The sequence below is a fragment of the Hemisphaericaspora subhashii genome (assembly GCF_019202705.1).
Source record: "Hemisphaericaspora subhashii strain CBS 10753 chromosome Unknown scaffold14, whole genome shotgun sequence".
NCBI lineage: Eukaryota > Fungi > Ascomycota > Pichiomycetes > Serinales > Debaryomycetaceae > Hemisphaericaspora > Hemisphaericaspora subhashii.
The window spans coordinates 1-12,884 of NW_026057437.1; the positions used below are offsets into that span (position 1 = coordinate 1).

The 12,884-nt window shown below is 33.3% G+C and overlaps 9 protein-coding genes across 9 annotated transcripts; 2 read left to right on the forward strand and 7 right to left on the reverse strand. All coding sequences in view use genetic code 12, as the record gives it.

Moving 5' to 3' along the window:
- Nucleotides 1–354: 354 nt before the first annotated feature.
- J8A68_005685 (uncharacterized protein) lies at nt 355–1,503 on the reverse strand (the record flags this gene model as incomplete). Its single annotated transcript, XM_049409777.1, has 1 exon — nt 355–1,503. One exon carries the CDS (start codon nt 1,501–1,503, stop codon nt 355–357), a length of 1,149 nt encoding a protein of 382 aa, XP_049260956.1.
- A 160-nt stretch (nt 1,504–1,663) lies between these two features.
- Nucleotides 1,664–2,899, reverse strand: J8A68_005686 (amino acid transporter; the record flags this gene model as incomplete). The annotated part of the gene is made up of 1 exon (XM_049409778.1): nt 1,664–2,899. One exon carries the CDS (start codon nt 2,897–2,899, stop codon nt 1,664–1,666), a length of 1,236 nt encoding a protein of 411 aa, XP_049260957.1.
- A 656-nt stretch (nt 2,900–3,555) lies between these two features.
- ARO4 (3-deoxy-7-phosphoheptulonate synthase) lies at nt 3,556–4,659 on the forward strand (the record flags this gene model as incomplete). Its single annotated transcript, XM_049409779.1, has 1 exon — nt 3,556–4,659. One exon carries the CDS (start codon nt 3,556–3,558, stop codon nt 4,657–4,659), a length of 1,104 nt encoding a protein of 367 aa, XP_049260958.1.
- A 163-nt stretch (nt 4,660–4,822) lies between these two features.
- Nucleotides 4,823–5,611, reverse strand: J8A68_005688 (uncharacterized protein; the record flags this gene model as incomplete). Its single annotated transcript, XM_049409780.1, has 1 exon — nt 4,823–5,611. One exon carries the CDS (start codon nt 5,609–5,611, stop codon nt 4,823–4,825), a length of 789 nt encoding a protein of 262 aa, XP_049260959.1.
- A 983-nt stretch (nt 5,612–6,594) lies between these two features.
- On the forward strand, nt 6,595–6,804 carry J8A68_005689 (uncharacterized protein; the record flags this gene model as incomplete). The annotated part of the gene is made up of 1 exon (XM_049409781.1): nt 6,595–6,804. One exon carries the CDS (start codon nt 6,595–6,597, stop codon nt 6,802–6,804), a length of 210 nt encoding a protein of 69 aa, XP_049260960.1.
- A 505-nt stretch (nt 6,805–7,309) lies between these two features.
- Nucleotides 7,310–7,861, reverse strand: J8A68_005690 (uncharacterized protein; the record flags this gene model as incomplete). Its single annotated transcript, XM_049409782.1, has 1 exon — nt 7,310–7,861. The coding sequence occupies one exon, from the start codon at nt 7,859–7,861 to the stop codon at nt 7,310–7,312; it is 552 nt and encodes a 183-aa protein (XP_049260961.1).
- Nucleotides 7,862–8,100: 239 nt separating this feature from the next.
- J8A68_005691 (uncharacterized protein) lies at nt 8,101–8,391 on the reverse strand (the record flags this gene model as incomplete). Its single annotated transcript, XM_049409785.1, has 1 exon — nt 8,101–8,391. The coding sequence occupies one exon, from the start codon at nt 8,389–8,391 to the stop codon at nt 8,101–8,103; it is 291 nt and encodes a 96-aa protein (XP_049260962.1).
- A 404-nt stretch (nt 8,392–8,795) lies between these two features.
- ARG2 (acetyl-CoA:L-glutamate N-acetyltransferase) lies at nt 8,796–10,532 on the reverse strand (the record flags this gene model as incomplete). The annotated part of the gene is made up of 1 exon (XM_049409786.1): nt 8,796–10,532. The coding sequence occupies one exon, from the start codon at nt 10,530–10,532 to the stop codon at nt 8,796–8,798; it is 1,737 nt and encodes a 578-aa protein (XP_049260963.1).
- A 1,439-nt stretch (nt 10,533–11,971) lies between these two features.
- On the reverse strand, nt 11,972–12,646 carry PSF2 (DNA replication protein; the record flags this gene model as incomplete). Its single annotated transcript, XM_049409787.1, has 2 exons — nt 11,972–12,463; nt 12,527–12,646. 2 exons carry the CDS (start codon nt 12,644–12,646, stop codon nt 11,972–11,974), a joined length of 612 nt encoding a protein of 203 aa, XP_049260964.1.
- Between the last annotated feature and the right edge of the window lie 238 nt (nt 12,647–12,884).

The following is a 12,884-nucleotide window of genomic DNA, read 5'->3' on the forward strand; positions in this document are numbered from 1 at the left end:
ATACTTAAGTTGGTAAACTGTCAGTGCCAGAAGAGAAATAAGTTACTACACGACACTAGACTACTGCGCAACTCTAGAACGTGAGCTCTTTAGTTACTTGTACAAAATTTCGAACATGAGGGGATAAACCGTACGGCAATTCGGCATATAAATGAATCTAATTTATAGTACTGCCTTGTCGAACATTTTTCATACACTTTTAGCGACGATCTGTAGAGTTGTTTTTACGCGAAGGGTACAAAAAGCCACACATCCATTGTTTTCTTTGAAATATCTCCGGTCTCTAAAATTCTATAAAACCTTTCTAGGATAAATATAAACCCGGTCGGGGTTGGGACAATAAAAGTAAATAACCTATACAATCCTATTTGATTTCAAAATTTCATTTACTGCATCATGTACGTGATCAAAAATCCCAACAGTTGGCTTGGCAATAATATTTTCCCAATCCTCATCTTGATAGACCCCTGTTCTCAACAATACCGATTCCCAACCATGATCGTTTGCTCCTTGGATATCAGAGGCGGGGTTATCGCCAACCATGTAAATCTTTCTAAAAGGGGTATCTTTAGGCACCGCCCCCAAATCAGGTAAAACTTGTTTTGAATTAAAATCACGGGTGTCTATTTTCCTTTTCCAATCAATTAACACATGATGAGCAAAATCATATTGTACTTTAAAAGGTTTTCCCATTATAAGTGAATTCATATTCTGATCACCCTTTAATTTGTTCGTGTGTTTATATAACTGATCAATTATTATTTTGTAAGCTCCTTGTCCAAATCTAGGTAAATTGAAATCATTTGCATAGACATAATCATTATTACTAAAAATAATTGGGATTGCTGGATTAGGAGAACCAGTTATCTTTCTTTTTGTTCCAATTAACCCACCTTCAGAATTCAAAATATCATGCACAACTTGAACATCGGTGTTTAAATCACGTGGATCATGGAAAACCAAAACAGCATCAATTGGCTTCGATATATCAAATTCACGGGCATACTTATCAAGATCATCCTGTTTAAACATAGTATGAGGAGAAATGGAGGGTATTGAATTTACTATATCTATAGGTAAAACAACATCGTCAAACCCATACTCCGCAGCCACACGTCTCCCAGCATCTCCAATACCACCAATGACCATTACTCTCTTATATGTGTTATTAACAGCCAAAGCTTTCATTGGAGTATGACTTTGGACAACTTGACATGGAGAAATGGGGACCCCGACTATTTCGGTAATCGTATCGGCCTTTTGTTTCTCCAGCACTCCTCCTCCATTGGTCATGAGAATGTATGGGATCTTGTACTCGTTTAATAATTCGAGTGCTGGTTTTGCTTCTTTGATAATCTTCTTGCCTTTGATTAACACACCATCGATGTCAAATACAAATGCGATATCATTTGAAGTTCTTTTCGGGATAGTGGTATGGAATGAAGAGTATAAAACTCTTGGTAATGTACGAGTCAATCGTATTGGTGCTCTTACTGTAATCATTGCTCCGAGTGTGGTTAAAGAGATAAAGAAATGTGTGGAACCTTTTTGATCGATTTTCGTTTTGTTTTGTCAATTGGTGCGAAAGCGCATTTCCCGGATTTCTCCGGTGTTGCAAAAAATGAAGTAGTTACTGATGAATTGTGCTAGATATAAATTCTATTTATAGAGAACCACCAGTGAGACACCAGTCCCTATCCCGGCTGACTTGCTGTCTACATAAAGCTCTTTCTAACCATAAACTTACACAACCTGCTAAAACAATGCCAATGCCATCGCTAATACTTACACATCCCATACTAAACTCTCTTTTCAGTTTGGGAACCTGTTCACTAACTGATACAAACGTATTGACATAAGAAAGACCTCCTAATAGCCCCTCGAAGAATATTAGGATTACCATGAGCCAAATATTTCCAAATGGTAAATCATATAGGGATTGACATAGGGTAATCAATACGTTTATGAACTGTAATATTGATAATTTACCTAGATGTCGAACACGAATTCCAAATGAAATCGACGATCGAGATATGAATACTCCTAGTTGATATAAGAAACCATAAACGACATAAATGTCTCTATAGCTTGAGAATAACCATCGTGGTAATTCTTCCAAAGGGAATAACAAAGTGGGAGAGATCCCTTGATTGATAAGATATTCGGAAAAATACACAGTCATTAAAGGAATCATATAAGGTATCACAAGTGGTTTGATTTCATTAATTGTAGTCCATATGTGAGTAATCATATATTGAACATTATACTTTGAATTCATTTCAATTACAATCTCATCTTCTTCATCGTCAGTAAGTTCCTGGACAATCTCTTCATATTCAATGCCTTGCCCTTGCTCTGGTAGGTAGTAGAAATATATCCCGGCAAACCCCAGTGGAACAATTGCAAACATCAACAATACAATCCAAACAGGTATTCCCATAACATTAGTCAACAACATAAAAAGAAAACTTCCAAATAAACCAGCACCACCAGTCCCAGTTGAAAACCCTCCAATTGATTGTCTCTCGTCGTAATAATGTGTCAATTGCAAAAAACTAAGTTCACCCAAACCACAAGATAATGATGCAAGTATAATCCCAAATAATTTGGTACCAATAGATCCGGAAGAACTAAGGGAGATCAATATCATACCAGTAGTAGATAATCCAACCAATGTCCATATTCGACTGATATATGGAATGAGATGTATGAAGAATGGTGCAATTAATTTGATTGTCAATGCTGGTAAAATGTCAGCTAATAATACCACTGCCTTTGGAGTAGCTGATCCTACTAGATCTATAGCTGCTGATAAGATGATGACATATAGGATATTGTTTAGAAGTCCAAATACAAAGAAACAAATGAATATTCTTTGAGATTCTGTTAGAGATCTCATTTGACTGTAATTATGATTATGGTGGCAAGTTTCTCGATACAGTTTACCCGCGGCTTTCAGTTTTGATTGGTATAACCTGTAAATCTTGGGAAATCTTTGGTTTTTATTTTTCGCTAAATGATATTTTACAGTTTACATTATCTACCATGTGTTATGTACACGCTGCCATGCTCACGTGAAAATCTTCAAAAAAATCTCTTATCTCTCTCGTCAATGACAATGAACAATGAGCAATTGACATTTATTAACACATTTATTTTTTTCTTTGTGTTTTATTTCAAACCAGCGACGTGTCAAATTGGATATTTGGGAATTCGATTTGTTAAAGATCATGGCTTTTGATGTGTATGGCATATGTCATTGGGCTTAATTGTTTTGTGGTTTCCTTGTTTCAGACATTATGACTCTTTTATCAACTACGTGTAACCTGTAAAAAACTTTCCTCCTTCCTGAAATCGCTCCGAACAAAAATTTTTCAAGATGAGTAACAGAAAAAAAAATTGTCGGTGCGTCGGACTAATTTATTTAATACTGTCGTAGTGGTAAACTTTCTCCGTTTTTCAGGATTAATTATTTTCAAAGTTTTTCCTTTCTTCCTCTTTTTCAATTAAAACCCTACCAATTTATTTATATAACCAGTAACCAAACAGGACAATATGAGTCACACTCCTATTCCAGCTGAATACGATGATACTAGAATCTTAGGTTATGATCCTTTGATTCCACCTGCATTATTACAACATGAAATTAAAGCAACTAATGAATCTTTAGAAGTTGTTATGAGAGGTCGTTTTGAATCCGGACAAATTCTTAGTGGGAAAGATGACAGATGTCTTGTAATTGTTGGTCCATGTTCAATTCATGATACTAAGGCTGCTTTAGAATATGCCAATCGTTTAAAGAAATTATCTGAAGAATTGAAAGGAGATTTATGTATTGTTATGAGAGCATATTTAGAAAAACCAAGAACTACTGTTGGTTGGAAAGGTTTAATCAATGATCCAAATGTGGATAATACTTTTGATATCAATCGTGGTTTAAGAATATCTCGTCAATTATATTCTGATTTAACTGGTAAATGTGGTTTACCAATTGGTTCAGAAATGTTAGATACTATTTCTCCACAATACTTTTCTGATTTCTTAAGTTTTGGTGCCATTGGTGCTAGAACTACTGAATCTCAATTACATCGTGAATTGGCATCAGGTTTATCTTTCCCAATTGGTTTCAAGAATGGTACTGATGGTGGATTAACTGTTGCTTTAGATGCGGTTCAAGCTTCATCTAAAGGACACCATTTCATGGGTGTTACCAAGAATGGTATGGCCGCAATTACCACTACCAAAGGTAATGACAATTGTTTCATCATTTTGAGAGGTGGTAAGAAGATTACTAATTATGGTCCAGATTCAGTTAAGGCTGCTAAAGAAGCAATTGCTAAATCTACTGATCCAAATATCAAATTAATGGTTGATTGTTCTCATGACAATTCCCAAAAAGACTACAGAAACCAACCAATTGTTTTAGATTCTGTTGCTGAACAAATAACTAATGGTGAAGATGCTATTATTGGTGTTATGATTGAATCTCATATTAATGAAGGTAAACAATCAATGCCACCTCCAGGTGCTACCAAAGAAGTATTGAAATATGGTGTTTCTATTACTGATGGTTGTGTCTCTTGGGAAACTACTGTTGATATGTTGACCAAATTAAGTAAAGCGGTACAAGCTAGAAGAGCATTAAAACAAAAGGTTTAGAAAAGCCTGTCAAAATAAAATCAAAAAATTTGTTAACTTCTTTTGTATATAAGTTGTGTTAAATTAAAAAATTCTATTAAAATAAGATTGTTACACAATTATACTGTAATTCTATTAATACTGCTCTAGTTCTAAATACTCTACTTCTAATAATAAATAATTTCTAATTGTTTATCCAGGGTACTTTATCTATTAATGCCCTGATATTTTCACTTGGTTGCGCTGCAGAATTATCATTAATTGCCATTAAGAAATCAGCCAAATTCGGATTACTATTGGCATATCCATGATATTTATTATAAGGATTTCTGATCTTCTTCTTTTCCTTCAATGAACCATTTATTCCATACCAATCTTGTTGGAAATATCTTAATGCATGTTTGAATTCATTGCTTTCCAATTCTTGATAATATCTTTCTCTTGCTTCTTCAGTTAAATGATCAGTAATCGGTGAAGATCCAATATATGTGACTTTTTCTTTAGGGAAACATAATGCTTGTTCTAAATGATGAAGAACAAATCTCCCTCGTTTAAATTCAAATCCAACAACCGTGATATTTTCAGGATATGCACCAAAGATTTCATAGAATCGACATAATGAGAATATCACATTCTCAAAAGAATCTCGAGCAAATTCTTCAAGATTAATTCTATCCAATAAAGTTGTATCGTCGCATATGAAATGTTGTGCTAATTGGAAATATGATAATGCTTCAGATACCGGTCCTGCTTCTTTCTTAGTTGCACCTCCAGATATAATCAAATATGAGTCTTCATCTTGTTGTAGTAATTTTAGACTATCTAATATTTGTGCTCTAAATACTAAATGATCTTGTCCTTCTAATTGGAAATCGGCTAAATGCCATTCATTTTGATCAACCCCTAAAGTTTGACCTCCTTGCTTCCATATTGAATGACATGGCAATATGATTAATGTTCTTGGATATGTCATTATTGTTACTCGGAATAACTTATGGATAAATCAAGAGTTCAATGTAAGAAAAAAAATTGATAAAGGGTTTGTTTTTGGGATTTGAAGGGTGTATTTATAAAAATTGGTGGCTTATTTTCTTATGTTAATTACAGTTTTTATGCAATAAAAAATTGTCAAAAATTTCTTTTTTGTTCTCGTTACATCGAAGCAGCAACCGCCATGCATAGACGTTACATGAATAGCCGATAAGAAATCCATAGGTGATTCAATTCATTTACTGGGGGCTGTCCATAATTTTAATCAGCAAAACTTGTTCAATTTCTTTAGGTATATTAAGACCCATGTAAATGAAGAAGGCTATGGTTACTATTTTTGAATTCGCAGTCTTCGTAGTAGACGAGGGGTTAGAGATCTGGAAAATAACTCAAGAAAAAAAAATAATAATAAACTCCCCTCCAAAAAATAAACGTTTCTTTGCGCATGTCACCAGTTTCTTTTATATACGGAGAAATTGTAGCCTACTTTGTTTACTAACTATTTCGATGTACTTGAGTAAATTGAATATATGCTACGCTTCAATAAAATAATAGGAAATGTATATCTTTTGTTGCGTTAAGATAGGGGCTCTAAGAGCCACCCAAGCTTTATATTATTTTTGCTAAGGAATTTGCGAATAAGGGATAAACTTCATTGGTTGCAAAAAATTCAGCTCTCCAGTCTTGGGTAGTTTAACTAGAACTATACTTTACCCCACCCCCAATTGTCTAACAAAGCAAACACAAACACTGTTTCGATGCGTCCTAAGTTTTCCCATTGTCAATGTAAATGTAATATTACCTGAGATGATATCATCTTTTTAGCAATCATAAAATCACATGGTAGCACCAAAGCAATTTATTTCCTAATATATTCTTCGGTTAGTATATAATAGACCCGATATTCCTTTGAAAGGAGTATTTGTGTTTATTATTCAAACAACTCAATAAAAACAAAGAGTAAAAATGAACCAACAAGACGCATTCGAAATCACTATCAAATCAGAAAGTACAATTGGAGATGTGAAAGAAATCATGGAAAATATTGAAGAATTAGGTGGTATTATTGTTGAACAAATCCCAGAACTTAATACTATGGAAGTTAGATTACCAAGAGGAAAAATTAATGATTTGAATTGTTCTCATATTCAAAATTTGCAATACGTTGATGAATAAATTCCTCTCAAGAGAAAAGGAACGGGTATAGTTATTTAGTTTTCTATTAGCTACATTGGCAATAAATATGAATATTTCATTCTAAATATCAAACTAGGTAACTCACTTCATTGTAGTAATGTAATTGAATATTTCCCTAATAGTTTGAAACTTATCAACTAAAGAAATTTTTAACAGCAATGAGTAAAAATTTTGTATTAGAATATTTTTTTGCAACCATTGAACAATCAAGAAAACCCTCTAAAACGACAACTCCCCAGAACATACACAGGAGTACCTGCTAACATATACAACATTTTAGATATTGAACCTGAATCACTTATGGAATAGACACTACGTTGTATCCCTCTTAAACCGATACAGCTCTTAAAGGAATATCGTGTATTCAAGTAAAAGTAAGTTTGGTGAATCAAAAACAAAATCTCAGCCAGACTTGAAGTAAGCTACAAAAAAGCGTTTCTTCATAATTTTAATGAATGTAATTATATATAAATATGAAAAGTCTTTATACAACTAAAGTATGTTGATGTAAATAATGATAACATTGAACCAAAGCCTTCCAATGACAAAAGGCAGCAATAACAACAAAGATATGAAAGATTTGATGAGAATGACCAAAGATATCAAACTTTCCCGGTAATGGATTCTGTAATAATTCAAGTAAATGTTGATCAATATGAACCAATCTTTCTGGGAATCTACAAGCATATAATACAGCTCCAGTAATATAAAATACACCTTCTAATATAAGCCAATATAATCCTGATCTTTGTACAACTGTGTCATAATCAAATAATGCAAAAGATGCAAGGACAGGAAGTACTCCAGATAATCCAAACATGATAAACATGGTAGCTCTAAATCCACGATAATCAACACTACTAAATTCAGGATGTAAAGTTAATACAGTACAAATACTACCAAAAATTAATGAAGTTGCCATAAAACAATTTCTAATCCATGGATAATCATAGAATGCAAATAATAAGATTGAAATCAATGAACAAGTAATTAAAATAACAATTCCAAAATAATCCAATTGATTCCCAAATTTCATTACTGAATGAGAATGACTTTTAACACAATGGAAAGTTGATGACATAAATAAACAAAAGGTACAAGCAATTGCAAATTGTATGAAATTGAATTTCTCCCATATTCCTAAATAATTATCATATATGGTTAATGGATAATTGATATAATATAATACTGCCCAAAATACAATACTTGAAGGTATCAAATGAGTATAAATATTAACAGTTTCATTATGTAAATAAGTTAAAGATTCAAGACATCCTAAATATGATAATGTTTCTTTAACGTATCCNTATGTAAATAAGTTAAAGATTCAAGACATCCTAAATATGATAATGTTTCTTTAACATAGCCTGATTTGATATAATGGTTATCCTTTTGCCAATCATCTAATTCATGATAATAATGTAATCGTTTTTTTGATTTTCCAGTATTGTTGTTATCATTTGGTACCTGATTCGCGGTATCCTCGGTTGAATTTTCAGGTTGCAGATTTCTATTTCTTAAAAGAGGAGTAGCCTCTGGCAGATTGTTTATAGCTGTAGCAATCATAGTCAATGATAGTTGAAAGTAAATTGGCAAGAGTGGAAAGTAAGTTTTAACTTAAAGATCAGGTAGAAAAGAAGAGGAAGAAGAAGAAGAAGCAACCTTTTATAGATCAATGATAATGGGATGTTTCTTTTGTGCTTTTTGTTCCATCCGATGATTTTTTTTTATTTTTCAGTCCAATTACCGAATATGGAACAATTATTTATTATTTTAGTGTTGGCAAATTTTGGGGCCAACAAAAATTTAAACACTTCAATTGCAAAATTTAGCAATTTAACTCAACAAAAACTTTTCACTGGCCGATGCTCGGATGTGTCTTAAAATTACAAGATATAACCAGCTTATGATTTTTATATTACAAGTAAGAATGTCTTTGCTGAATAGTCATTGTCATTATTGATTTCTCTCTATATAAATGAAGGAGGAATACTTTCACAAATCTCAGAATATTGTTTTAATTTTTTCCCAATATTTAAATCACCATTAACAATCTTATTATCATATCGTTTTATTTTCTTATTAAATATCTCTCCAGTATAAAAGATCTTCCATTGCGATTCGGGTGAACTCATACATCCACAACATCTTTCAAAATACCATTTATTTACAGGATTAACTTTCCTCGATCTCCAAATCAACTCATTTGGATGTGATTGTAAGATGATCTTAAATATAATATCGGCCAAACCTGGTAATCCTTGATTCTTTTTTGCAATTGCAAATTTATCCAAATAGGCAATTTTTTCACCTTGACTATATTCCCAAGTAATTATAGCACCTCCATCATAATCTCCCACTATGACTAATGTAGCCAAGTCGTTATTAATACGAGACAAATATGAATCCACATCTAATTCTTTACCAAATGAATCATTCATTAACGCAACTAATCTATCTTTATCGACTAACTTATCTTCGAATAAATTCTTCAATGTAAATTCTCGATGATAGTCATCCTGATCAAATATCTGAACATCCACACCCTTTTTGATCACAGATGTCGAAAGTCTCTGGGTTCTGGTGTTGGAACTAGGTAAAGAAGATGATATAATCGGTCTATCTGTTAGCACATTATAAATAATTGGATTCAATTCATCACTATTAATTGACATGATTTCAGGAGTAGTGATTATTCCTGTTGCTTCATCATTGCCTGATTTTTCATTAATGAAACTTAGAATATTATTCATGCTATTCAAATTTTGAAGATGTAAATCACGATTCTTGGGTTCGATATGTCCAATATACAATTCTGAAATAATATCAGAATATTCTTGAGAAAGATTTATGAAAACATGACTGGATTGATTTCTTTCAATTGAAGGTATTCCTCCAATTGGATCAATCATGACTATTTTCTCTATTGTCAATAAGTCTTTTGAACCTCTTTCAAGTAAGGCTGACGATAATGAATATAATAAATTATCCGGCTCGATTAATTCTTGATAACTTGTTTCAGCATTGTATACAAACGGTTGTATAATGGGGACCAATCCTTGATATAGAGGTATAAGTATCAGTTCCAAACTGTCCATAGTAATAACCCCATCTCTCGAAGTAAACAAAGACCGGGCTATTGTTGCCTTTAAATCACCTTCGGCTTCAGGTTTTCCTAAATAATTTAACAACTTATTGGCAACATCAATCATGTATAATTCATTATGTTTGAATGAATCATGAGGGAAATGATCATAGTCCAATATTATAATAGGTGAAATGCCAAACGTTATTAATCTCTTGAAAGTTTCTGTAATCCCTTGCCATTCCTTAGGTGTTATACTAGGAACCTTAATCTTGAACAATGCAATACGAAGTGGGATCTTTTTATATTTAACTTCTTCATTATCATAAATATTAATAAATGGATTCCGACGATTTAAATAACGATTGATAAACAATTCACGTTGAATATCTCTCTTAGTCAACGATTCTTGTTCATTTATACTCTTTATACTCCTATTAAATTCTAAACTACTACTGAAATCAAATTGGTTTTGATACTTGGTAAGATAATTTTTGGCTTCTCGTTTAGTGGTTGTTGATTTCAAAATTGAAAGAATTAAATTTCGTTTAGCATCAGTTATTACTTTATGGGTATCTAAATTCGATATGAATTGTCTATTTAATGTACTCAATTTACTCATTTATTCACCTAAACCACAATATGATAAGATCTGTCAGGGGTTGAGAGTCTTGTTGCTTTAGTGAGTCATTTTTTAGATCTCCTGCAGGTCTTCGAACGAGTCGTGCGCTTTGGCGAATATCGCCAGATTGCGAAGCAAAAACCATAGGCGCTACCAACTTCAACAGCTTCTTGAAGGCATACCAACTATGAATGTATAATAGACTGAACATGCAGTAGCTCCAGCACAGAAGGCTCCAAGAACAAGGAAGATGACCTTCAATGTTTCTAGTTTAATTTATCGCTTTGATTTACAAGAATGGTTGCAAAAAAAAATGTTAATGATGAAATCCTTTATTTCACAGAGTTTCCTAAGCTACATAATACAGAATAATCAACCCCCTCATCATACAACACAATGTGACACATTCATGGCACTAACGCTAAAAGTATTCAATGATATCCCCCAATTGGAGCTCCGGCATACAAATTAGGAGCTAGAATATACCACCAACCTTCAAGGGACGAATGCCCAAGCATACAAAATTTCCAACAAAGCGAGTAAATGCACACCGGCCAAAGTCCACCAACCTGCTTCCCTAGTAATAAAATAGGCAAGAACACCCCTCCGTTGGATTCTTTCTCAATTTCAAGAAGGCTCGAAGCACAGTCTAAACAACAACTTGCATGAAGGGGAACCTACTCGACGAAACCATTCAATATCCCAAGCCCTAGTACCACCCCTATGCTCATCGATATTGTCTCATAAGAAGACCGAGAAAACCTTCCTCTACCAGTGGCATAAGAAGCCCATATGAAAGAAACGAATCCCACGGAGAAAGAAAACAACAAAATGATTTGAAAAAACAAGGGGATTTCGACAACTATTTATACCCCACTCCTCAATAGGAGAATGGAAGGGAGGGGGATAGCGTGAGTAAGCTTTGTCAATTAAAGAGGAGGAAAGGGGGGAAAGCAATAGAAGTAGTATTTTGGGGATGTTCACGTAAACTCAAACTTTAATTTCCCCGTAGTAGGATGTTGAATTCCCAACGCTCCACCCAATGTCCTGTGTTGTTTTGTAGAATATGATTGAGAGGAGAAATAGAGAGACTCCGAAGGTATTTGAACAGATTAGAAATTCATTGAAAATATGAAAATTTTTTATACTACAGACATATTGAAATGTATTGCCTGCAAATTTTGAGTGTAGTGATAATCAAATACCTAATTATGATATTATTCGATCCTCTGATATCTTAACAGCAAAAATACACCTCTATCTTAAGGATAAGTGCCTCTGGTTGTATATCTTCCAAGATATCGAATCTATCAACAAATAACCGTGATCCCTGGAAGATGAGTATTTCAATAGATAATGCCTTGATGTAATGTGTGAATCTCTACCAGTACTTTAAAATGAGGGATTGGACAAATACAACGAAGCAAATTGCTAATCTTCTAATAATCATCATCAGAAACATCTACCATATCTTCGTCTTCAATCTCTTCAGCTGCTTTAGTCTGACTCGAATCATGTAATTGCCTCAATTTATTCATAACATTAAGAACAAACGGCCTTAATTCATTAATCTCCAACAATGATAACCCATTCAATTGTATATTTGATTCATTCAATTCTCGTAGACCTTTCCTTGATTTCACCAATCGTATTTCCCGCAAATCTTGTATGATTGATCTTAATTGATGTGGAGGGTCTTGCAAATCATCAGCAGCTCTTGTTAATAGTATCTTGGAAAGTTCTAGCCAATTCCAAGGTAAATCACTAAATTGATGTGGTCTTCGTAATTCTTCATCATATTTTTCTTTCAAATATGGTACATTCAACCATTTTGGAGGTACTATGCTACATTTATCTTGTGACTTTAATATTAATGCTACCCAAAGAGGAACTGATTCTCGTCTCATAGCTCTTAAATTGGGGATTTTTGTCTAGAATGGATGTTAGTTTGGAATGATCATATGAAAGACTAAATGTTGTGAATGGATACATACACCTATTAGTTGTATTTTCTTCATAGTATATCTTGGTAAAATTGTAATTAGTTCATTTTCAGCTAAGAAATTAATCTCAGAAGGCATCAAATTGCCTTGTAAGTTGGCTGGTAATACCATCTTGTGGAGATTGTTGATGATTAATTGATGTTGTTGGTAATTTCACAAATTTCAGCCAAAATTTTTTTTTCTTCATCAAATCTTGACGCGTCCTAAATGGATTTGGTTGCAAAACTTGACATATGGCTGTAGTTGGCTATACCTTCGGAACATCATTCAAGAGGTATCAGAGGGAGACGTGGCCGACACAGAGGACGCAATATCAAGCGATTACACTAGTTGAGATATAAATATGTTA